This window comes from Vipera berus (genome assembly GCF_964194415.1).
Source record: "Vipera berus genome assembly, chromosome: 2".
Lineage (NCBI taxonomy): Eukaryota > Metazoa > Chordata > Lepidosauria > Squamata > Viperidae > Vipera > Vipera berus.
Window position 1 is genome coordinate 70,778,097 of NC_138203.1, and position 25,014 is coordinate 70,803,110.

The following is a 25,014-nucleotide window of genomic DNA, read 5'->3' on the forward strand; positions in this document are numbered from 1 at the left end:
TTTCAGGCTCAGAAGTCATGGATAGAGAGAGCATTTTACAAAAGGGAATGTGTCCATATAATACCCAGCACCAAAGACCCCCATAGGTAAGAGTGCTATATTTAGTTACTTAATTTGCATTGAATATGAAAGTGAGCATGCTATGGTGTATAAAAAGTTAAGGCTTTGAATATGCTACAGGGGGAAAAAATCTTCATTTTAACAATAAACAACAACTATTTTAAATATACTCTGTACTTAGAATGTACATTGATTCATTTTTTATCTCAGGTTAGAGATATGGCAGCTACTTTATGAAAAAGATTTAAAAGAAAGAGAAATGGATCAAGATCACATGAGAAGACCTTTTTGTCATAGGGCTGTTCTTTTCCTATGTATTTCCATGTGTGGCCAATGGCATTCCACGTGGCCTTTCAAGTTTTGGAGAAGCTTTGGAAGGCATGTCAGGGAGAAAATATTTTTTTCTGCGGTGATTTCCATTTTATTGACATAGTAAAAAGTTGGACTCAGCCTTCTACATTTAACTGAGAGAGAGTGACTGGCTCGAAAGATGGCTTTTATCGCTAAGGCAGGACTTGAACTTACAGTCTCCCAATTTCTAGCCTGGTATCTTAATCACTAGCCCTAATTGGCTCTCATGGCTGCTTCTTTACAATATTTTATGTAAATAGATACCTGTAGTAATAGTTGCAAAATACAGTCTTTTAATTTGGCTTCTGAATTCTGAGAGAACAATGAATAAAATATGTTTTAAATATATTGATGATGTATTCTAAATGTATTCACTTGCATCAGATTTAGTCCACAGCTGTGCCACTCACTGTTATAATCTTATTTTTTCTGTGAAAATAAAGTAAAGCTTAACAAAGTTTTTTGCTATTTTTTGCTATTTTGTGTATGTGTGTGAGAGGAAACAGTCTATTATACTGTGACACCTTTTTGCATAAGTACTGTTTTGTACAGCATTACAACTGGCCTAGTGATCTGTATCTCATTCTGTTGGTAAAATGATTGCTTATTTCATGCAAGACTTCCCATAACTTTAATCTTTTGCTTTATTATAACAAAATATTAAGTAGCTTTTGCTTAATGCCATAGGTGTTGCTGTGGGCGCCTAATAGGTCAACATGTGGGACTTACTCCAAGTATCTCCATTATTCAGAATGAGAAAAACGAAAGCCGTCTTGCTCGAAATGACATCCAGTCAGAGAAGTGGTCAATTGGCAAGCACACACAACTCAGCCCCACTGATGCCTTTGGAACAATTGAGTTTCAAGGAGGTGGTCACTCAAATAAAGCCATGGTAATGTTTTAAAAAAATCAATGTCCAAATTGATTTCTTATTCTATCTGTTATATGGGGGGTTATTTTCTAGCAAGGAATGTATCTGTCTAGGCTGCCATATAAGGACCATTATAATTATTTCTTATACTGTATAGAGCAGGGGTAGGCAACCTTGGCTCTTTTAATTTAATTTCTGCACTTCAAATATTCTCTATTATTATAAAGCCAAGCCCAAATTCAGTTGCTACATTTTACCATGAATGCATTTCTCTCCTTATTAAAATCTGAGGGTATATGATATTATACATAACATTTTGAAATGAACTTTGTCCAGAGATGGAAATTAATGTGCTCTTGGAGTCAGTAAAATTATAAAATTTTATTGGCAATAGATTCTTACTAGATTTTGTCAGTTTTGCAAAAAGGGGAAGAGAGCTCTGCAACAGAAAACCATGTAATAAAAACTGCATTTCTTAAAACTGTATTTATTTAATACAGTATAAAAGGACAAACTTCTTATTGCAGTGCAGTATACTGCATTTATTAAAGAAGAAAGTATTTGTCCTTGTCTAATTACCAAGCAAAATATGAAGTACTTTTTCAGACCAATGTAAATTTAAAATAGGATATATGTGATTGGAGAAACTTTGAGGTTACCCTTTCCAAAAGTATTTTGCTCTGAAAAGTTGTAGTTTCATTTATTTTACCAGCTATATTAGTTTGCTTATTCTGCAACATATATATATATATATATATATATATATATATATATATATATATATATATATATATATATATATATATATATATATATATATATATATATATATATATGTTTTCGTAGATTCTCGCGGGTGTCTGTATGTGTAGGTCTAGAGTCTCGGGTTTCTTCCCGCGTTCCTTTCATCTTCAGAAAGTTGTGGCGACGTTTCGACGAAATCCCATCCGTCATCATCAGGCCGGAGTATTCCTCCTGCTGCTTTCAGGAGCAATGCGTGGTCTGTCTGTTCCTTTCCTTCCAACTGCCTGTGGGGCTGTGTTCCGACTGGGTGGAGGCGTGGCTGCTTTCTGATTGGGTGGGGGTGTCATCCGACTGGGTGGAGGCGTGGTTGTCTTCTGATTGAGTGGAGGCGTGTCTGTCTTCTGATTGGGTGGATGTGTGGTTGTCTTCCGATTGGTTGGAGGCGTGGCTGTCTTCTGATTGGGTGGGGTGTGTTCTGAATGGGTGGGGTTTTTTGTTGTGTCGTAATATCCTGAGTGTTGTGATTTGGTGTCTTGAGGAGTGGGCTGTGTAGTGGCCTCCAAAGCTTTGGCTTGGCTCCGAGTTCGAGGACCCGCCATGCATCTCTGGTATGGGTCAGTCAGGTTCGTGTGTGCGTTCTTCTGCTTGGGTGATAGCACTTTTGCTTGACTTGTTCTGTCTTCTGTGTGGGAGAGTTTTTGTTCTGGGTGTGGATGAGTCTTGCTGGGGCTGGTGGCATTTGGGGTTGTTTGTTGGTTTTTTAAATCCTTGTTTGCTGAAATTCGTTTGTCTATCAATGCTGGTTTCCAAATGGCATGTAGGCGGGAGGTGTCGTCTCGCTTGTTCATACTGTCTGGGTGTTTTTCTATTTCAATGGCTTCTCTGATTATTCTGCTATTGAGATGTTCTATTTTGGCGATTGTTTTTGTACCTTCAAAATTGATGTTGTGTCCTGTAGTGTTTATGTGTTGTACTAGTGAAGATGTTCGATTTTTCTTCTGTACCGAGTTCTTATGTTCTTCTACACGTACCTCTATTCTTCTGTTAGTCTGTCCGATGTATGTTGCTGGACAGGAGGCGCATGGGATTTGGTATATGCCCTGGTTTTCCAGTTCTATTTTGTCTTTGGGATTTCTCAGGATGGTTGATATCTTTCTGTCAGTGTTAAATGCGGTTTTGATGTTATGTTTGCGTAGTACTTTACTGATTTTGTCGGTTGTTCCTTTTATGTAGGGCAAGATGGCTCGTCCGTTGTTCTGTTCTTCTTCTTGGATGTTTTTCTGTTTCGGAGTCCGCTGCTGAATTATATTGGTGATTTTGTTTTTTTGGAACTTGTTTGCTGTCAATATGTCTGTCAGGGTGTGTAGTTCTGTTTGTATATGTGTTTCATCTGCAAGGCGTCTGGTTCTTGTTATTAGTGTTTTGGCTACTGAATTTATTTGTGCTGGGTGATGATGTGATTGCGCATTGAGGTAACGGTTGGTGTGTGTTTTCTTTCGGTAGACTGTGTGTCCTAGAGTTCCATTTTGTTTTTTGTATATAAGTACATCCAGGAAAGGTAACTGGTTGTTTGTTTCAATCTCCATGGTGAATTTTATTTTGGGATGTAGGCTATTCAGGTGTGTTAGGAAGTTTTCTAGCTCCTTTCTTCCGTGGGGCCAGATCACGAAGGTGTCATCCACATATCTGAGCCACAGTTTTGGTTTGTTTGTAGTCTTTTCTAGAGCGTTAGTTTCAAATTCTTCCATGAAAAGGTTGGCGATAACTGGTGATAGAGGGGATCCCATTGGTGCACCTTCTATTTGTTTGTATCTCTGGCCTCTGTGTATGAAGTATGTGTTTGATAAGCAGTGTTCTGCTAGTTCTATAATATGGTTTGGTGGTTGGTATTTGCTTCTTATTGTTGATAGAGCTTCTTGGACTGGCACCTGGGTGAATAGTGATACCACATCGAAGCTGACTAGCAAGTCTTTTTGGTCTATCTGTAGATTTTTCACTAATTCTATAAAGTGGTATGAGTTTTGGACATATGAAGCTGCCATTTCTGCTAGAGGTTGTAATTGTTTTGCTAGGTATTTAGCTAAGTTTTGTAGTGGTGAGCCTATAGAACTTACTATGGGTCTTAGTGGGATTCCATCTTTGTGTATTTTGGGGAGGCCATATAGTTTTGGGCATCTGGATGACTTCTCCCTAGGAATGATTGTTTGTTGGATTTCTTGGCTTATAGAAGTTGATTTTATCTTTTTCTTGGTGGTCTTTTCTAGATAGGTTGTGGGATCTGTATATATAGGTTTGTATGTAGTTTCTTTGAGTAAGTTGGACAGTTTCTCTTCATAGTCCGATGTGTCCATTACCACTGTAGCATTGCCTTTATCTGCTGGTAGTATGATTATGCTGTTGTCTTTTCTTAGGTTTTGCAATGCTGCTTGTTCTTCTTTTGTTAGGTTGCTTTTGGGTGGTTTGCTTGTGCATAGGATGTGGGTGACTTCATGTCTGACTTGGTCTGCTTCGTCTGTATTGAGTTTAGTTAAGCTGGTTTCCACTCCACATATGATGGTTTCTGTGGGAATTTTCTTTGGTGCAACAGCGAAGTTGAAACCTTTTGCTAGGACGTTTGTTTCTGCTGTTGTTAGTCTTCTGTGGGAGATGTTATGCACTACTTCTTGTAGATGTTGTTGTGGTGTGGTTGTTTGGTTGTTGTAGTTCTCTAATTGTTTGAGTTTCTTTGAATGTCTGTTGTTTTTATATATGGTCTCTGTTTCTGCTCTCCAAACCGCCAGTTGTTTCACTTTGTCCCATAGTATTGGGTGAATAATGTTGCTGAGTTTGAGATGTAATGTTAGTAGGTCCTTGTTTGTTTGGTCTAATTGAAATCTTTTATTGTGGAGTTCATTTCTTAGTAATGCCATTTCTGTTCTTCTTAGAATGCGTTTGGTTGAAGTGGTATTGATGTGGAATTTCAATTTGAAACAATTTGGTCTTATATTTTGGTCTCGACATTGGCATAGGAAAGGTATGTCACTTAGTATTCTTGCTCTTCGTACTTCTAACTTTTCGTAAGTCCTGGTTAGTTGGTAGATGTCCTCCCCGTAGAGGTATGATATTTGTTTTCGTAGATTCTCGCGGGTGTCTGTATGTGTAGGTCTAGAGTCTCGGGTTTCTTCCCGCGTTCCTTTCATCTTCAGAAAGTTGTGGCGACGTTTCGACGAAATCCCATCCGTCATCATCAGGCCGGAGTATTCCTCCTGCTGCTTTCAGGAGCAATGCGTGGTCTGTCTGTTCCTTTCCTTCCAACTGCCGGTGGGGCTGTGTTCCGACTGGGTGGAGGCGTGGCTGCTTTCTGATTGGGTGGGGGTGTCATCCGACTGGGTGGAGGCGTGGTTGTCTTCTGATTGAGTGGAGGCGTGTCTGTCTTCTGATTGGGTGGATGTGTGGTTGTCTTCCGATTGGTTGGAGGCGTGGCTGTCTTCTGATTGGGTGGGGTGTGTTCTGAATGGGTGGGGTTTTTTGTTGTGTCGTAATATCCTGAGTGTTGTGATTTGGTGTCTTGAGGAGTGGGCTGTGTAGTGGCCTCCAAAGCTTTGGCTTGGCTCCGAGTTCGAGGACCCGCCATGCATCTCTGGTATGGGTCAGTCAGGTTCGTGTGTGCGTTCTTCTGCTTGGGTGATAGCACTTTTGCTTGACTTGTTCTGTCTTCTGTGTGGGAGAGTTTTTGTTCTGGGTGTGGATGAGTCTTGCTGGGGCTGGTGGCATTTGGGGTTGTTTGTTGGTTTTTTAAATCCTTGTTTGCTGAAATTCGTTTGTCTATCAATGCTGGTTTCCAAATGGCATGTAGGCGGGAGGTGTCGTCTCGCTTGTTCATACTGTCTGGGTGTTTTTCTATTTCAATGGCTTCTCTGATTATTCTGCTATTGAGATGTTCTATTTTGGCGATTGTTTTTGTACCTTCAAAATTGATGTTGTGTCCTGTAGTGTTTATGTGTTGTACTAGTGAAGATGTTCGATTTTTCTTCTGTACCGAGTTCTTATGTTCTTCTACACGTACCTCTATTCTTCTGTTAGTCTGTCCGATGTATGTTGCTGGACAGGAGGCGCATGGGATTTGGTATATGCCCTGGTTTTCCAGTTCTATTTTGTCTTTGGGATTTCTCAGGATGGTTGATATCTTTCTGTCAGTGTTAAATGCGGTTTTGATGTTATGTTTGCGTAGTACTTTACTGATTTTGTCGGTTGTTCCTTTTATGTAGGGCAAGATGGCTCGTCCGTTGTTCTGTTCTTCTTCTTGGATGTTTTTCTGTTTCGGAGTCCGCTGCTGAATTATATTGGTGATTTTGTTTTTTTGGAACTTGTTTGCTGTCAATATGTCTGTCAGGGTGTGTAGTTCTGTTTGTATATGTGTTTCATCTGCAAGGCGTCTGGTTCTTGTTATTAGTGTTTTGGCTACTGAATTTATTTGTGCTGGGTGATGATGTGATTGCGCATTGAGGTAACGGTTGGTGTGTGTTTTCTTTCGGTAGACTGTGTGTCCTAGAGTTCCATTTTGTTTTTTGTATATAAGTACATCCAGGAAAGGTAACTGGTTGTTTGTTTCAATCTCCATGGTGAATTTTATTTTGGGATGTAGGCTATTCAGGTGTGTTAGGAAGTTTTCTAGCTCCTTTCTTCCGTGGGGCCAGATCACGAAGGTGTCATCCACATATCTGAGCCACAGTTTTGGTTTGTTTGTAGTCTTTTCTAGAGCGTTAGTTTCAAATTCTTCCATGAAAAGGTTGGCGATAACTGGTGATAGAGGGGATCCCATTGGTGCACCTTCTATTTGTTTGTATCTCTGGCCTCTGTGTATGAAGTATGTGTTTGATAAGCAGTGTTCTGCTAGTTCTATAATATGGTTTGGTGGTTGGTATTTGCTTCTTATTGTTGATAGAGCTTCTTGGACTGGCACCTGGGTGAATAGTGATACCACATCGAAGCTGACTAGCAAGTCTTTTTGGTCTATCTGTAGATTTTTCACTAATTCTATAAAGTGGTATGAGTTTTGGACATATGAAGCTGCCATTTCTGCTAGAGGTTGTAATTGTTTTGCTAGGTATTTAGCTAAGTTTTGTAGTGGTGAGCCTATAGAACTTACTATGGGTCTTAGTGGGATTCCATCTTTGTGTATTTTGGGGAGGCCATATAGTTTTGGGCATCTGGATGACTTCTCCCTAGGAATGATTGTTTGTTGGATTTCTTGGCTTATAGAAGTTGATTTTATCTTTTTCTTGGTGGTCTTTTCTAGATAGGTTGTGGGATCTGTATATATAGGTTTGTATGTAGTTTCTTTGAGTAAGTTGGACAGTTTCTCTTCATAGTCCGATGTGTCCATTACCACTGTAGCATTGCCTTTATCTGCTGGTAGTATGATTATGCTGTTGTCTTTTCTTAGGTTTTGCAATGCTGCTTGTTCTTCTTTTGTTAGGTTGCTTTTGGGTGGTTTGCTTGTGCATAGGATGTGGGTGACTTCATGTCTGACTTGGTCTGCTTCGTCTGTATTGAGTTTAGTTAAGCTGGTTTCCACTCCACATATGATGGTTTCTGTGGGAATTTTCTTTGGTGCAACAGCGAAGTTGAAACCTTTTGCTAGGACGTTTGTTTCTGCTGTTGTTAGTCTTCTGTGGGAGATGTTATGCACTACTTCTTGTAGATGTTGTTGTGGTGTGGTTGTTTGGTTGTTGTAGTTCTCTAATTGTTTGAGTTTCTTTGAATGTCTGTTGTTTTTATAGATGGTCTCTGTTTCTGCTCTCCAAACCGCCAGTTGTTTCACTTTGTCCCATAGTATTGGGTGAATTTAGTGAAAAATCTACAGATAGACCAAAAAGACTTGCTAGTCAGCTTCGATGTGGTATCACTATTCACCCAGGTGCCAGTCCAAGAAGCTCTATCAACAATAAGAAGCAAATACCAACCACCAAACCATATTATAGAACTAGCAGAACACTGCTTATCAAACACATACTTCATACACAGAGGCCAGAGATACAAACAAATAGAAGGTGCACCAATGGGATCCCCTCTATCACCAGTTATCGCCAACCTTTTCATGGAAGAATTTGAAACTAACGCTCTAGAAAAGACTACAAACAAACCAAAACTGTGGCTCAGATATGTGGATGACACCTTCGTGATCTGGCCCCACGGAAGAAAGGAGCTAGAAAACTTCCTAACACACCTGAATAGCCTACATCCCAAAATAAAATTCACCATGGAGATTGAAACAAACAACCAGTTACCTTTCCTGGATGTACTTATATACAAAAAACAAAATGGAACTCTAGGACACACAGTCTACCGAAAGAAAACACACACCAACCGTTACCTCAATGCGCAATCACATCATCACCCAGCACAAATAAATTCAGTAGCCAAAACACTAATAACAAGAACCAGACGCCTTGCAGATGAAACACATATACAAACAGAACTACACACCCTGACAGACATATTGACAGCAAACAAGTTCCAAAAAAACAAAATCACCAATATAATTCAGCAGCGGACTCCGAAACAGAAAAACATCCAAGAAGAAGAACAGAACAACGGACGAGCCATCTTGCCCTACATAAAAGGAACAACCGACAAAATCAGTAAAGTACTACGCAAACATAACATCAAAACCGCATTTAACACTGACAGAAAGATATCAACCATCCTGAGAAATCCCAAAGACAAAATAGAACTGGAAAACCAGGGCATATACCAAATCCCATGCGCCTCCTGTCCAGCAACATACATCGGACAGACTAACAGAAGAATAGAGGTACGTGTAGAAGAACATAAGAACTCGGTACAGAAGAAAAATCGAACATCTTCACTAGTACAACACATAAACACTACAGGACACAACATCAATTTTGAAGGTACAAAAACAATCGCCAAAATAGAACATCTCAATAGCAGAATAATCAGAGAAGCCATTGAAATAGAAAAACACCCAGACAGTATGAACAAGCGAGACGACACCTCCCGCCTACATGCCATTTGGAAACCAGCATTGATAGACAAACGAATTTCAGCAAACAAGGATTTAAAAAACCAACAAACAACCCCAAATGCCACCAGCCCCAGCAAGACTCATCCACACCCAGAACAAAAACTCTCCCACACAGAAGACAGAACAAGTCAAGCAAAAGTGCTATCACCCAAGCAGAAGAACGCACACACGAACCTGACTGACCCATACCAGAGATGCATGGCGGGTCCTCGAACTCGGAGCCAAGCCAAAGCTTTGGAGGCCACTACACAGCCCACTCCTCAAGACACCAAATCACAACACTCAGGATATTACGACACAACAAAAAACCCCACCCATTCAGAACACACCCCACCCAATCAGAAGACAGCCACGCCTCCAACCAATCGGAAGACAACCACACATCCACCCAATCAGAAGACAGACACGCCTCCACTCAATCAGAAGACAACCACGCCTCCACCCAGTCGGATGACACCCCCACCCAATCAGAAAGCAGCCACGCCTCCACCCAGTCGGAACACAGCCCCACCGGCAGTTGGAAGGAAAGGAACAGACAGACCACGCATTGCTCCTGAAAGCAGCAGGAGGAATACTCCGGCCTGATGATGACGGATGGGATTTCGTCGAAACGTCGCCACAACTTTCTGAAGATGAAAGGAACGCGGGAAGAAACCCGAGACTCTAGACCTACATATATATATATATATATATATATATATATATATATATATATATATATATATATATATATATATATATATATATATATATATATATATATATATATATATAGACAGAGAAGAGAGAGAAAGATTTATGAATTTATTATTACAATGTAACAGTGTAGAATAAGTATGGTATAACAGAGCTGCCCTTGATGACCACACAGAAACTTCAACTTCTCCAGAGTGCAGCAGTGCACATAGTAATGGGGGCCCCTAGGTTTGCCCACATAACACCTCTGTTGCGCCAGCTGCACTTTCCAGGTATAATTCAAGGTGATGATCATCACTCTGTCTATATGGCACAGGGACAGGTTATCTTCAGGACTACCTTTCCCTAAAGACATATGTCCTACCAAGTCAGATAGGGTGGGCATGCTCTTAGTCCCTTCCAGTGCTTTTTTTGTAAAAGAAAAAGGTGCTGGAACTCACACATGTCTTACTACCCCCCTTGCCTACCCTACAAGGTTCCATCCAAAAAAGGTGCTGGAACTCCGTTCTGGGCGTTCTATGACAAAAAAAAGCCCTGGTCCCTTCCCTGCTGCCGGCATCAAGTTCCCTTCGTCCTGTGCGCTCCCACAGGGAGGGCCTTCTCAGGGTGCCGGCGGTAAAAGAATGCCGGCGGATAACACCCAGGGGGAGGGCCTTCTCAGTGGGTGCGCCTGCCCTTTGGAACCAGCTGTCCGTGGAGCTTAGGACTGCCCCCGATCATTTCGCCGAGACCTGAAGACCTGGCTCTTCGAGCTTTCCAGCCCAGGCTGAGTTTTAATCGGGCTTTTAAATAGGGTTTTATATGTTTTATATTTTTCAGGGATTTAGTTTAATCTTTTAATTGTTCTTAATTTTTGTATTGACGTTTTTTATGCCCTGTAAACTGCCCTGAGTCCTACGGGAAAGGGCGGTATATAAATTCAATTCAATTCAATTAAATTAAATTAAATACTGCCATCTGATGGGAGCTAGGAAGCATGACTTTTCCATGGCAGCCCTTGCCTTATGAAACACTATGCTCCCCTGAAGTTTGGCAAGTGTCCACAATAAGGCTTTGAAGACCTGGCTTTTCCTCCAAGTATTGGAAGAAGACTAGATAATCCCATAATAGAACTGATTTGGCACCGTGTTTTGTTGTTTTTAGTGTCTTAATTGGTTGAGCTTTATAGCTTTAATATAATTTTATATATCTTAATTTTTGATTGGGAGTTGTTCATAGTTGATTAAAAGATGGAGGGCTATATAAATGTTTTAAATAATCAAGGAGGCATTGAACTTGCAATTCCATTTACATACAATTCAGCAAACATGCTGCTACAGGCATCTGCAGCAAACTGGGATTATGTAAGAATGATGACATGTGCAATGTCATTATAGTGCCAGACTCAGACCTGGATACTTGCATCCCAACAGTTATGCATATTGTAGGTTTGGCACCATAATATAAGTTTTGTTGCTTACCTTCTCCTGCCTTTCTTCCATTCCCCAGAAGCACCTGTGCTTTTGGTGTCACACTATGTTCATTATTCTTAAGGATTATGGGTGCTACCAAACTTTGTGGGTTTCTTTGTTATGGATATTACCAGACCAGTTTTTATGTTATGCTACAGATTATATAATTGTAAATGGAAGGCAAATAATATTCTGGCATATATTTCAACTGTGTAATTTGTTTTATTGTAGAAGCAATAATGCTAGTCCCAAAAAATGTCAAATTCCAACATTATTTTGTGTTAAATGAGAGAATCTGAAAGATAATTATGGTGTTTAGAGTAATGAGAAATTGTTTATTGTTAAATTTGCTGACCTTAGATTCATATCCATCCCACTTCTCATGCCTTTTCCTTCAGCTCAACTTCTAATATAATTTACTATAGCCTTACAGTAAAAATCTAAAAGCTTCCTAAATCCATGTTTGAAGTTGTCTTGATTCAATAAATGGTAGTTAAAAGACTATTATAAACTCAAAATATCATTAAATGGCAACTTCTTAAAGACATAATAACAATTGGGTTTAGAGGCATATGCAGATCATTTGAGGAAAGCAGCATCTGAGTATTCATACATACACACATGCACATGCACACACATACGTACATACATACATCAGAAGACTAGAGAGATCCTCGAAACAGTCACACCAATGTTTAGGGAGGATCCAATAGCTTGTATAGCCTATTCAAGAGGCAAATTCAGGATGCTGTTTTGCTTTCACATGAAATGCTTTGTCAAATACATTGCACAGATTTATTCCTTTGTCCTTACATGAATGGACCTTGGCTTACATAATCCATTTTTTCTTTCTTTGGGATGATTACTGCCATGGAGATAGAAACAGTTTCCCTGTATAAAGGTAGCAGTAATTTTCTTAAAACAACTCGTAACCTATTCTATGTATTTCACAATCTTGGAAAGTTGGTAATTCATTGTATTACTGCTATTTGGAAATTATCTATTCAAAATGGTAATCAGCATGCTGAGTAAGTTTTAAGACTTTCACAAATGAAGGTTCATATATATGTCCCAGGATAATGTTGCAGGATCCAATCTGGGTCGATCACTGGGAGCAGAGGTTTAGTCTTCCGAGCTTTCGGACTCCTGCTGAACCCCATCTTCGGAGAGCATCTCTCTAGCAGAGTGTGGGCTGTTCTGTGTGTGGTATTTATAGTGCCTGTTGTATGTAGCTTTTTAGAGGTTGATTGGGGTTTGTTGATGGCTGGCTTTTAAGTCATTAGCCATCATTTGCTTGTGTTACCTAACCCTCATCTTCTAAGTACTTGATAGGCTGGTGATAAATCAGCACTCCTGTTGACTGACGAGGGGCCTGTTTCCCAGGCTTCAATCACTTCCCTGGTTATTTTTGTGCCTGCCCATCTGACAATCTTAGTAGCTGCAAAATTGAATGTGTGTCCTTGTTCATTGCAGTGTGAGGCTACCAAGGAGTTTGGGTCTCCTCGTCTAACCACTCACTTGGGTTCTTGCAGTCTGGTGGTTAGCTTCCTCCCCATTTGTCCTAAATCTATACATGGGATTCAATAGATTACATTGGAAGTATCTCCCACCTCCAAGATATTTTTAAGGTTCTCTTGATCTTATGCTATGTAAATATTTAATAGAATATTGTTTGGGTAAAAAAAAACCTGTCTCATTTAACTGCAACACATTTCTTCCCATTACTGGCAAATTATTTTTGCTGATAGGCTTTTCATACTAAGACAACGTTTACACTTCAACGTTTACACATTCAACTGTGAAATAGATAAACTGAAGATGCTACATTAGTGCCCATGTTCCATTGCTAGCTCCCCCAATGAGTGACTTTCAGTTTGGTGCAGTGGTTAAGGTGCTCACTCTGAAAACAGCATATTGAGTTTAGTTCCAGCTTAGCCATGAAAGCCAGCTATGTGACCTTGAGTCACTCACTCTCTTTCAACCCAACCAACCTCATATTGTTGTGTTGTGAAGAAAATAGCAAGAAGGAATATTGTGTATATTGGCCACCTTGAGTTATTTATAAAAAATAATAAAGAGGGATAATAAATAAATGCATTCTATGTCAGCATTTACAAACCACTAGCATTGCTACAGATTAAAATAATTAATTCAGAGTTAAATTAATGAACCATTGGTAAGGACAGATGATGGGAAACTATTTTCTCATAAGCTGATCCAAAGGGTCAATACCCCAAGTACTGAGGTGGCATATTCTTCACAACCATTTTTAATTAAGCATGACATCTACCTTGAAATGAAACGAAATCTTCTGGTTCAGTGCTAGCTACCTTACATACACATATTTGTAACTAGTTGTAAACTGTTATTTTATCTTATAACCATGGAGAACATACAACAATTTCATGGAATTGTACTACTTTAATACAAAAAAGAAAACCCATGATACAATTTCCATTTAGCTATTTTTTTCTTATTTTTTTCTTTTTAATATTTGGTTAACTAAAGATGATGAACATACATAATATTCTTACCTTTTCATGTTACAGAATCAATATGCTTATTACAACTTAACTTTTTTTTTCATTTTCAATCAATGCTCCTTGCTCTCTAGTATGTGCGGGTGTCTTTTGACACAAAACCTGATCTTCTTCTACACCTGATGACCAAGGAATGGCAGCTTGAACTACCGAAACTCCTCATCTCAGTACATGGAGGTCTCCAGAATTTTGAACTGCAACCAAAACTCAAACAAGTATTTGGGAAAGGCCTCATTAAAGCTGCTATGACAACTGGAGCATGGATATTTACAGGCGGAGTAAATACAGGTAATAAAAACTGTCAAGGGAAAATCACTGGAGCAAGTATATCTCAGAAGGCTTGTCAAAGAAATATATTGCTGCACATTCCTTCACTTCTTTTTTATAAACATTACATTAAATGATAGGCATTTTCATTTAGCATGCATATCTTTTATGAAAATGTAGATAACCAAAATAGAATTCCAAGCAGGAACTGGAAAAAAATAAAAGTCATCTCTTAATGACATGATTATAACCTCCACCCCACCCTTGTTGTTATTCTCATTGGAAGGAAAGGTCCATTAACAATATTTGTCAGGATACTGCTCTGGAGGGGAGAATAGGGTTAAATGCCTGCTGCTTGCTTGCCTGCCAGTTGCCTGATGCTTGCTTTGCTGCTTGTTAAAAAAGCAGCAAAGACAATAACCATGGACAAAGAGCAAAAAGCCATGACACTGATGGTGGTTTAATGCAACTCCAGAGGATGGAAATAATTTATTAAAAGTGTCTTCCTAAATTGAAATTAACATCAGTGTATTGAACAGACTACAAAGATATAGAACTGGCAGACAGGCAGGTAAACATTGGACCATGCTACCCCACCCTTTTATGTTTATTTTTATTTTTGACACTTTAACTTCACAATAATGGATTGGATAGGTAGAACTCAGGGGTGAGAAAAATTAATATTTCTGTTATCTGCATGGAGAGTATGCATTTAAAATCTTCATGTGTGCCTCATATTTACAGTACACAGAAATGGAAGGATCTTCATAAGGTATTGATAACCATCATTCATTTTGTGTCCCTTACATATATGGACACTTTATATTGCAACTCAGTGTACAAATTAATATGATTATTCTTCCAGTATCCTCTTAGCTTAACTCCAACATTCACTCTGTCAAAAATTGTACAATCTAAATTAGCTTGGCTAATGGAAGCCTGTTTAAATCAAAAAGACAAAAGACCTAATCCTAAATCAGAGACCAAGTCTGTGATCCAAGTGATACTGAACTACAGTTTTCAGCATACCTCACCATTGCCATACTGCTGAGGCTGCTGAGGGTTGCAGTCCTAAAACATCAAGATCACCACAAATTCTGTATCCCTACTTGGGATTAGGAAAAAAAAGGCAAGAATGCATGTAATAAATTAGCTATGATCATGAATTCTGTTATCACTTACCTGCAAGATTAATGTTTCATTTTTTTCCTTGTTGTTTCAACAAGGTTAAATCAAAATGTGACTTAAGGCAATGTTAGAACAAAGTTCTAAGAAAACTTATACTTTTTCTATTTATGTCCAAAGTTTTTTCCATAAACTCTTGAACTATATAGTGGTTGGCTTTCTCACCTTAACTTTAAATCTTAATGCAATTTCTTGATCTATTGTTGACTCATAATGTTTTCATTTTCATATCTCAAAATTTAACTTACAGACATTTTTATAGCAGATGTTAATGTCATCCTATCATATTCTAGTATTTCTTTTTCAGGAGTTATTCGGCATGTTGGTGATGCACTAAAAGACCATGCTTCGAAATCTAGAGGGAAGATATGCACTATTGGAATAGCTCCCTGGGGAATCGTAGAAAATCAAGAGGACCTGATTGGCAAGGATGTGAGTCTCTTGTTTATCTATAAAATATTTATGTTTTAAATATTGAGATTTTCACAAGTTCTGAACCAGGAATCTACCATGACACCAAGATTAAAACAGAATGCTTTGTATGAGCATATATAACTCTTCTTAGATGTTTTGATAATTTAAAAAATGTAGTTCCTCATTTAATCATTTAAAGGACACATTCTTCTATGGATGGACAATTTAGTTCTATCCATTTTTTTACTAATTAAGGACAATTCAAATTATTTGGGCATCTAATGTGAATGTTGGCTCATGTATTGTGAATGTTGGCTCATTCTCCTCACCCATAAGTGTACCATTTTTGTTGGCAGACTACATGAGGTTGCCATCCATTTTGCAGTTGGCAAAGCTCCCCAAATTGGGTGAAACTAAGGCTTTTACCTATGCTTTACATTTTTAGGAATTTGCAGAGCCTTAAGCTATTTATTTCATTCCTTAAAACCTCCCCTAAAGCAGATTTTGGTTTAATCCAGCTTTAGCTTAATACACATATTTGACCTGTGAACCAAGCCAATAAGACTTTCCTAGTCCTCTTGTTCTTTGTGCCACTCACTTATCTCTTAATAACACTGGTATTTTCACTGTTTTTCCTGTAAAAAAATTAGAGTTTCTGGGCACATCTCTTTACTTGTCTGTCATATTAGTATAACTGGTGTCTATGTCCCTGTTGGCATAGGGGTCATATGCCTGGATAAGAAGGCATATTCTGGAGGAAAAAAATTGTTTGGTTTTTTTTGTCACGGTCTCTTTAAGCTTACAGTTATTACTTTCATGATGAAGAGATCTATTTTTTCATTCATATCAACTAAGTCATAATATTTGTAATTCAGTGTAATTTACTGCATAATAATAATAACAACAACCAAATCAGTCTAAACATATGGCTTACAGTGCAATGAACCATGACAGCAAAACACATACATGTAGTAGAATACATATCAAAGAAATAAAAGACACTCAGTTCTTAAACAATGAAATAAACTTTAACCACAAGGACTAGGATTGGACAATCTTTAATATAAAACAAGTTCAAAGCTAGAGATTGAACAAATGCATCCTATTAATCTAGAATTTTTACGCAAGTATGAGAGATTCTTTTCGCTGAAATATAACTGGCTTTTTGCTCTACTCTTTGCATACTAAGTCCACAATATATGCCAGGGTAGTCTTCTGTGGCAAAACAAAATGCAAGTGCATACATATACTTGTGCATGTGCATAATATCTATTCCATTAAATTTGATATAGTATTTATTACTTCTATTCACACATTCAAAAATAAACAACATGACATTGGGTAATATTGAATAAGAGGATTCTGAACAAATCTATTGTCAAAAAGCACATGCAAATTTGTCTCATTGTTGATTTATGCTATATGTGTGAGTTATGTAGGGATAATTGAGCCTTGGTGGAGCAGTGGGCTAATGCCTCCTTAAGTAACACCAGCTGCCTGCAATTAGTGCAGGTTCGCATCCCACCAGGCTCAAGGTTGACTCAGCCTTCCATCCTTCCGAGGTAGGTAAAATGAGGACCCAGATTGTTGGGGGTAATAAGCTGACTTTGTAATAATGCCGCTTGGGGTGTGTGAAAGCCCTAATAAGCAGGCATATACATAGAATGAAGGCTACTGCTAAGTTTGTAAAGCCGCCCTGAGTCTTCGGAGAAGGGTGGGATATAAATGGAATTAAAAAAAGAGAATATACCTGTATTTGCTTCAAATACTGTATGTGAAAGATTGCCTTTCAGTTCCTAGAAAGCCTCAAGAGCTTTTGTTGAAAAAGAATTTTCAAATAAAATATAATTATTCCCATTTTCACAAAAAAGACCTGATCTCTCAGTGTGGGAGCATGTTGGGTAAGCTTAAATATGGTAATTAAAGGGGGAAATAAGAGAACCATAAATGGTGGCAGAGGTAGCCAAATGTCCACTGCTGTGCCTAAAAAAATTGTTGCTGAAGTAAAAGCTACTCTTTCAAGGAAACTTTGCATTAAGAAAAGACACACAGTCCCTTGTAGTGGATTGTAGGATCATTTGAGATTTTGTTTTTTGCTCCTTAATTTTTTTCCCCAGAAGAGAATAGTATTTGGTTCTACTTACCTATTTCAGTAGCCTTTCTTGGGATTCTCACTTCATTTCTATATCAAAGTGATGCTCCAAGCCTTCTGTAGTCATGAATTGAGAAGTATCATTTTGTTACTATGATGAGGCTGTTTTTAGACAAAATAGAAGATACTGTATACTGTAAGTACAACATCTTGAGTTAAAGTTATTTCATTGTGGTATTATAGATCTTTGACAAACAGTCTTCCCTGTATAATGACAAACATATTTCTTATTTACTGAAAACTTAGATATCATTAGAGCCCTGGTGGCACAGTGGTTAGAATGCAGTACTGCAGGCTACTTCTGTTGACTCCTGGCTGCCAGTAGTTTGGCAGTTTGAGTCTCACCGGCTCAAGGTTGACTCAGCCTTCCATCCTTCCGAGATCGGTAAAATGAGGACCCAGATTGTTGGGAGCAATAGGCTGACTCTGTAAACTGCTTAGAGAGGGCTGTAAAGCATTGTAAAGAGATATATAAGTCTAAGTGCTATTGCTATCATGAACTCCCAGGCTTCATGGAAACCACAACACTGAATGCAGTGTAAATATATGGCCAAATTCCTTTTTTGATAGAAATATTGGTTGCAGTCCTCAATGATGAGAGAAGGTGTCTGAAAGGCTACATAGCATTTCAGATTTGAAGGCTGAAATTTGTTTCTTCATGTGTGGAAAAATAAATACAGCATCTGCCTCCAACTTCTTAACCAAACACATCACACAGTGCTTCATGTTAACTTTAATGAGTGGATTCCCTGAAGCAGTGGTGCCTTTCTTTCAGGCTTACATAGAAACCTGGAAAAAAAAGTCAGGCTACTTTAATGAATAGCAGAGGAGTGTTGCACTCACAAGGTCCAAAGCATTTCCTTCAAATCATTTTTGAATGGCGCCCAGTCAAGACACAGACACTTCTCTCTGTGATTAAAGCTGAAATGTACTAATCTGAAGGAGAAAAGGAAGCTTTTTCATTTTGCTTTTCATATTCATACTAACACACCTGCTGCAGCATTCATAGTTTCCTTGATAGTTGGAACTGCTGCCTGCAAGTTAGACAGATAAAGGAAATCTGATGCTTTTCCTGGAGGTTATCCAGCTTCATTTCTCCTGGGTACCTAACAGCTGTGTTCTCCATTTCTCCTGTAATGGAGTTGATATCATCTGTTTTTTTTAATGGGAGAAGGATAATAGCAAATCTATCTTTTCATCCTCTCTGTCAGAAATTGTTTTATTGCCTTTGATTTGCAGCTCTAGAATTCAGTAGCACTGCTCTTTGAACTAATCATATTTCTCACATCCCAGCTCACAAGTTTCACAGGCATGCATTACCAAATATTTTGCTAGAGCAGAAATTTTTCAGGGATTTAAAATTTAAAATAATATTAGACCAGTGCTAAATTGCGAGAGCCAGTTTGATGGAGGAGATAAGAGCTGGACTAGAAAGTGCAAGATTGTGAAGGCATAAAAGGCAGCTGAGCGACTTTGGGTGTTGTTCCAACTCACCTCATAGGATTATTGTTGTAGGGGAAATGGGAAGTGGAAGCATTGTGTACACCGCCTGGACCTATATGAAATAAAGGCAAGATATACATCTATTATAATATATAGTGAAATCCAAACCTGAATTCCATTCTTGGCACTTCGTAATAAAAAATGAGATTTAATATAAAAACATACATACTCTATATTCACCATCATGTGAAAACATTCCTTTCAAAGCAAAGCAAAAATCTCTCCAAGATTCAAATAAAGATGGTAAGAAAATTTGAGTTAATTATATAGTATGTTAGGTGGATGCAGACCAAGTTTGAACAACTATCTTTGTAATTCTGGAGAGAGCCCCTGGAGTGGCATTTTGCAAGATTCCATTTAGACCCTCTGATATTCAACATATTTGTAAATAATTACAAGAAGGAGTTAGAAGATACACTGTTTTATTCTATAAATCAGAATATAGCAAACACTTTAGAGGTCATTATCCTAAGCTGAGGGCATGTTGGCAAGCTGGAATAATGAGCAGAAACCCATTAGGAATTAGAGCATGTAAAGATGGAAGGAACAACTTTACTGTTCAACAGTATAGTGGGAAGTGGGATCACGGTCAAGAGAAGCCATTGTTTCTATTTGGCACTGGTCAAATTGCTCCTAGAATATTGTGTCCATTTCTAGCATTGCATTTGGATAAAAACATTGACAAAATGTAGAGAAAAAAGCAACCAAGATTGGAAAGGGAAGGGAAAACCTATCAGGAATGCTTGGACGTATTGGGCATGTTTTATCTGTAGAAGAGAAGTCTGCAGGGAGACACAATAGGTGTGTGTTTAAGGGCTGTCATGTGGAAGATAGGAATTGTTTCTTTTTTTAATAATATTTTATTAATTTTTCAATTTTACACCTAAATATTTAAAAAAGCAACGTGGTGGCTGGGTTAATCAATAGTTCAATAACATACAAAAATCTTTAGTACAAATCTCAACTTAGAACATCAAATGTTTCCTCTCTTTTTCCCTTAATATCTACTATCTCGTATTTAAGCTAATACAGTTCTTATTATATCAACTAAGTAAAAACATCATTATTATATTTATCAATACATTTTAGCTTATGCATATCTTAATTACTTTTACATTCAATCTTTATAGACAATCAATGTCCTATTATTGATTTTTTCCCAATTTCTAGTTTCCCATCAATATTGAAATTTAACATTTGATATTTTCTAATTTCCAGGCTGTAGGTAGCCAAAGTTTCCCTTATCTCAATTCATAACAGAATCTAATATTCAAAATACACATCTTATCTATTTGAATATAGCCTTGTTCTATTTCCTAAAAGTTATCTATTTCCCACCATATTAAACCATCTAATTAATAATACAATATCTCCTTTAATAAATCAAAACCATTATATATATTGTCTGGGTTAATCAAAAAATCAAACATATTCATATATATTTTTCTTTTGGGTCCAATTTTTAAATATTAAACAAATAGAATCCTAGTGTCCAAATATTTTAAATTTAATGACCAAAATTCCCCTTATCTCAACTTCTCCCTTTAACCCTCTAATTAGTAATATGAAATCCCCTCTAATAAATCAGAACCCCAATTTTCTTCAGCCTTATTCTGGCTTTTTTCCTTTGCCAACTAGCCTTCCATGTCAGTGCTTTTAGATCATCAAATAGATATCCCTCTATTATTATACTGTATATATTATTTGAAATAAGAGAGACCATTTAGTTGCCATTTTTTTTGGAAGGGCTAGCCCATTTGTATTCATTAAATCTTCGCCCTATTATTCCAATTCCCAATGATTGTCCTGATATGTTTATCTTCCATTCAATCTGTTCTTCTTTCTCAAATTTCTTCTGATTTATATAGAAAGTCTTTTCCATTTTCAGTCTTGTCACTCCCTTTTCTAGATTTTTCATTAACTGTATTTGTTGGTCAATTGAGTCCTCTGTCTTAGTATTTGATTGTTCCACTTCTTCTGTTATGTTCTGTGCTGTTAATCCTTTGGTTGTAGTCAAGATTTGGGTTTGTGTATTTAAGCTGGCATCTTGTTCTTTTATGTTGGGTCTTATTTTGCTGAAAGAATGGTTTCATGTATTGCTTTCAACATGGAAAGGATCTTTTCCTTTTCTTCATCCATATTCTCTTAATAATATATTAAGTTGAGGACTTTAAAATCAGACGTTAAAAATAATTTTGTGGGACCTCTATTTCATGTGTTTATAGGTAGCCTTTATAGTAGACGTCGTTTGTCAAGTAAAATTTTATAATCCAAGGTATTTCATCATCTCATATAATAACCAATGTTCCTCAAATAAAGAGATAAGAAAGCAATTCCCCACATATAACTCTGAAAGTCAGTAGAGGTTTACATTCATAGTTCAAGCAGGCCAGTTATGCCGCCCAGAAATTCTCTTTACAGCTGAGTTTCTCACTGGTGGTATCATGGTCAAAAAAGTTTTATTTAAAGTCTGGGCTTCAAGCCAAGTCCCTTTTAGGCAATAAAAAGTTGTAATACCAAACTTTAAAACATTTTAAGTCCTCCGTTTTTATAATTTTCAAGTTTATTTCTTTTCTTTTTAGATAAAAATCAGTGTATCCAGTAGAAATAGGAATAAGATAACTTTTAGGGGAAAAAATTTGTCCCCAAATTTTGAAAGTACATGCATCCAATTAGATTAAAGTTGTTTTTATAATTGCTTTGTTTCCCCTGGGTAGACAATCACCGCTGTCCTTAGAGGGTGGGGCAGGAATTCTCTTCCCTCTCTCCTCACAGGGGAAAAAATACTTAGGGCAGCTTTTGCAGGAAAGATATTTAAGTCTTAAAGAGAAGATCAGATCTCACCCAGTTTCATCCGTGTTGCTTTAAAGGTGCTTTGGTAGTAATTTTGATTTTGGGTCTCAGCAGCTTAATGATGAGCCATATTGCTATGGCCGGTCTTTCCCCCGCTGGTTTGGAGAGCTGCCCCGGATCAAGCGGGAGGGCTGCTGCCCTCCCGCAATCAAGCAGGAATCCCCTCCTCACTCGTCGCCCCTACCGGGCGACTTTCAACTTTTTCCAGGATCCCCCAGTGGGATGAAATTGGATGCTGAAGACGGAGTTCGCCTCCATGTGTCTGGAGGCACCGATGGCAAACCAGAAGTCCAAAGATAGGAATTGTTTCTGAAGCTCTTCAAGACATAATGGTCTTACAAAGAAATTGATTTTGGTTGGATATGACAGAAAACCCCAATCTTAATGGTAATTACTATTCAACAATGAAACTAACTGCCTCAGAAGGCTGCAAATTCTCCTTTGCTCCTTTAATAAGCTGGATGGTAATCTGCACGATATTTATTTATTTATTTATTTATTGATGGGATTTATATCCCGCCCTATCTCCTGAAGGACTCAGGGCGGCTCACAATAAAACATATAATAAGTGCATAAATCAAGATAAATGAAATTGAGAACATCAGTGCAATAAAAAATTAGAGAATTTAAAAATGAATTAAAAATACTAAATATAAATTAATTAAGATGCCTGTCAGTCTAGGTCAGCTTGGTGGAACAGGTGTGTTTTGAGGCCGCGGCGAAAGGATTGGAGGTTTTGGGCTATCCGAAGCTCAGGGGGGAGCTGATTCCATAGGGTTGGTGCTCCCACAGAGAAGGCCCTCCCCCTGGGGGTCGCCAGCCGACATTGCCTAGCTGACGGTACCCTGAGGAGGCCTTCTCTGTGTGAGCGTACTGGACGATGGGAATTTGTTCCCGGCAGCAGATGGTCCTGCAAGTATCCCGGACCTAAGCCATGTAGGGCTTTAAAGGTAAGTACCAGCACCTTAAATCTCACCCGGAGGGCAACTGGTAGCCAATGCAGCTCCCGCAGGAGGGGTGTAATATGGGAGTATCGGGAAGCTCCCATCACAACCCGCGCAGCTGCATTCTGCACCAGCTGAAGCCTCCGGGTGGTCTTTAAGGGCAGCCCCATGTAGAGAGCATTACAGTAATCAATACGGGAGGTAACGAGTGCGTGGGTGACTGTACGTAGGGCATCTCGGTCCAAAAAGGGGCGTAATTGGTATATAAGACGAATCTGGGCAAATGCCCCCCTAGCCACGGTTCCCATGTGATCTTCAAAACTGAGTCGTGAATCTAGGAGGACGCCCAGATTGCGTGCTTTATCAATGGGAGGTAACATCTCTCCTCCTATAGTCAGAGATGGAACCTCTTGGACTAAACGAGATGACGGTATGTACAGCCACTCAGTCTTGGCCGGGTTGAGTCGAAGCCTGTTTTCTCCCATCCAAATCTGTACCGCTTCCAGACAACGGGACATCACATCGAGGGCATCACTGGGTTGGTTCGGGGTGGAGATGAATAGCTGGGTATCATCAGCATATTGATGATATTTCACCCCGAAGCTACGGATGATCTCTCCCAGCGGCTTCATATAGATGTTGAACAGGAGGGGCGAGAGCACCGAACCCTGAGGCACTCCACAATTAAGAGGCCTAGGGCTTGACCTCTGCCCTCCTGCCAACACCGTCTGCGAACGGTCCGAGAGGTAGGAGGAGAACCAACGCAGAACGGTGCCTCCCACTCCCAGCCCCTCAAGACGACGCAGTAAGATACCATGGTCGATGGTATCAAAAGCCGCTGATAGATCTAATAGGACCAGGACAGAAGAATAACCTCTATCTCGGGCCCGCCAGAGATCATTCACCAGCGCGACCAATGCCGTCTCCGTGCTGTGCCCCGGTCTGAAACCCGATTGGTACGGATCTAGATATTCAGCTTCCTCCAGGTTCAAAGGGAGCTGTCGTGCCACCACGCTCTCAACGACCTTCGCAAGGAAGCGAAGGTTGGAGACAGGACGGAAGTTGTTTAAAACAGCTGGGTCCAGTGCCGGTTTCTTGAGGAGGGGCCTTACCACCGCCTCTTTCAAGGCAGCAGGGAAGTACCCTTCACTCAGTGAGGCATTGATAACTGCTAGGAGCCAGCCTCGTGTAACCTCCCGAGAAGCATAGACTAGCCAGGAGGGACACGGGTCCAACAAACATGTGGCGGCACTTAGTTTCCCCATGATCTTGTCCACTTCATCCGGAGTCACAGGATCGAACTCTTCCCAAATGTACTTGGCCAACTTCATCGTTTTCCTCTCGTTAGATACTGCCCAGTCAGAGTCCAGACCAGCCCGAATCTGAGCAATTTTGTCCACCAGATATTTACTAAATTCCTCAGCCCGTCCATGTAGGGGGTCCTCTCCCGTCTCTTGACTTAAAAGGGAGCGGACCACTCTAAATAGGGCGGCCGGGCGATTATCTGCGGACGCAATGAGGGTGGTGAAGTAGGCGCGCTTTGCCACCCTCATTGCCACAAGATAGGATCTAGAAAAGGATCTTAACTGTGTTCGGTCAGACTCGGACCGACTGGCTCTCCAAATGCTCTCTAGGCCCCTTCTCTGGCGCTTCATCTCCCGCAGGTCCTTGGAGAACCAAGGAGCGAGTCGGGACTTGCGCCGGGTCAGAGGCCGCAAAGGGACAACGCGGTCGAGCGCCTCCGAAGCAGCCTGTTGCCAGGCATTAACTAAGGACTCGGCCGGGTTGTGGGAGAGGGAGGTGGGAATCGGTCCAAGCGCCATCTGGAATTTATCTGGGTCCATCAGGCGCCTGGGGCGGAACCACCTGGTCGGTTCCGCTTCCTGACATCGGGGGGTGACGTGACGGAGGCCCAACCGCAGGAGGTAGTGGTCTGTCCATGACAGGGGTTGT

The 25,014-nt window shown here is 39.4% G+C and overlaps 1 protein-coding gene across 1 annotated transcript in view; it reads left to right on the plus strand.

Annotated features, from left to right (window-relative positions):
* LOC308663837 (transient receptor potential cation channel subfamily M member 3-like) overlaps nucleotides 1-25,014 on the plus strand; it is a gene marked incomplete at both ends in the record, with an annotated part of 274,581 nt that overhangs the window by 228,852 nt on the left and 20,715 nt on the right. Inside the window, 4 exons of the mRNA XM_081320572.1 lie at nucleotides 7-86; nucleotides 1,099-1,303; nucleotides 13,818-14,031; nucleotides 15,503-15,627. Coding sequence (XP_081176698.1) covers nucleotides 7-86; nucleotides 1,099-1,303; nucleotides 13,818-14,031; nucleotides 15,503-15,627 — 624 coding nt within the window. The remainder of the gene's footprint in view (nucleotides 1-6; nucleotides 87-1,098; nucleotides 1,304-13,817; nucleotides 14,032-15,502; nucleotides 15,628-25,014) is intronic.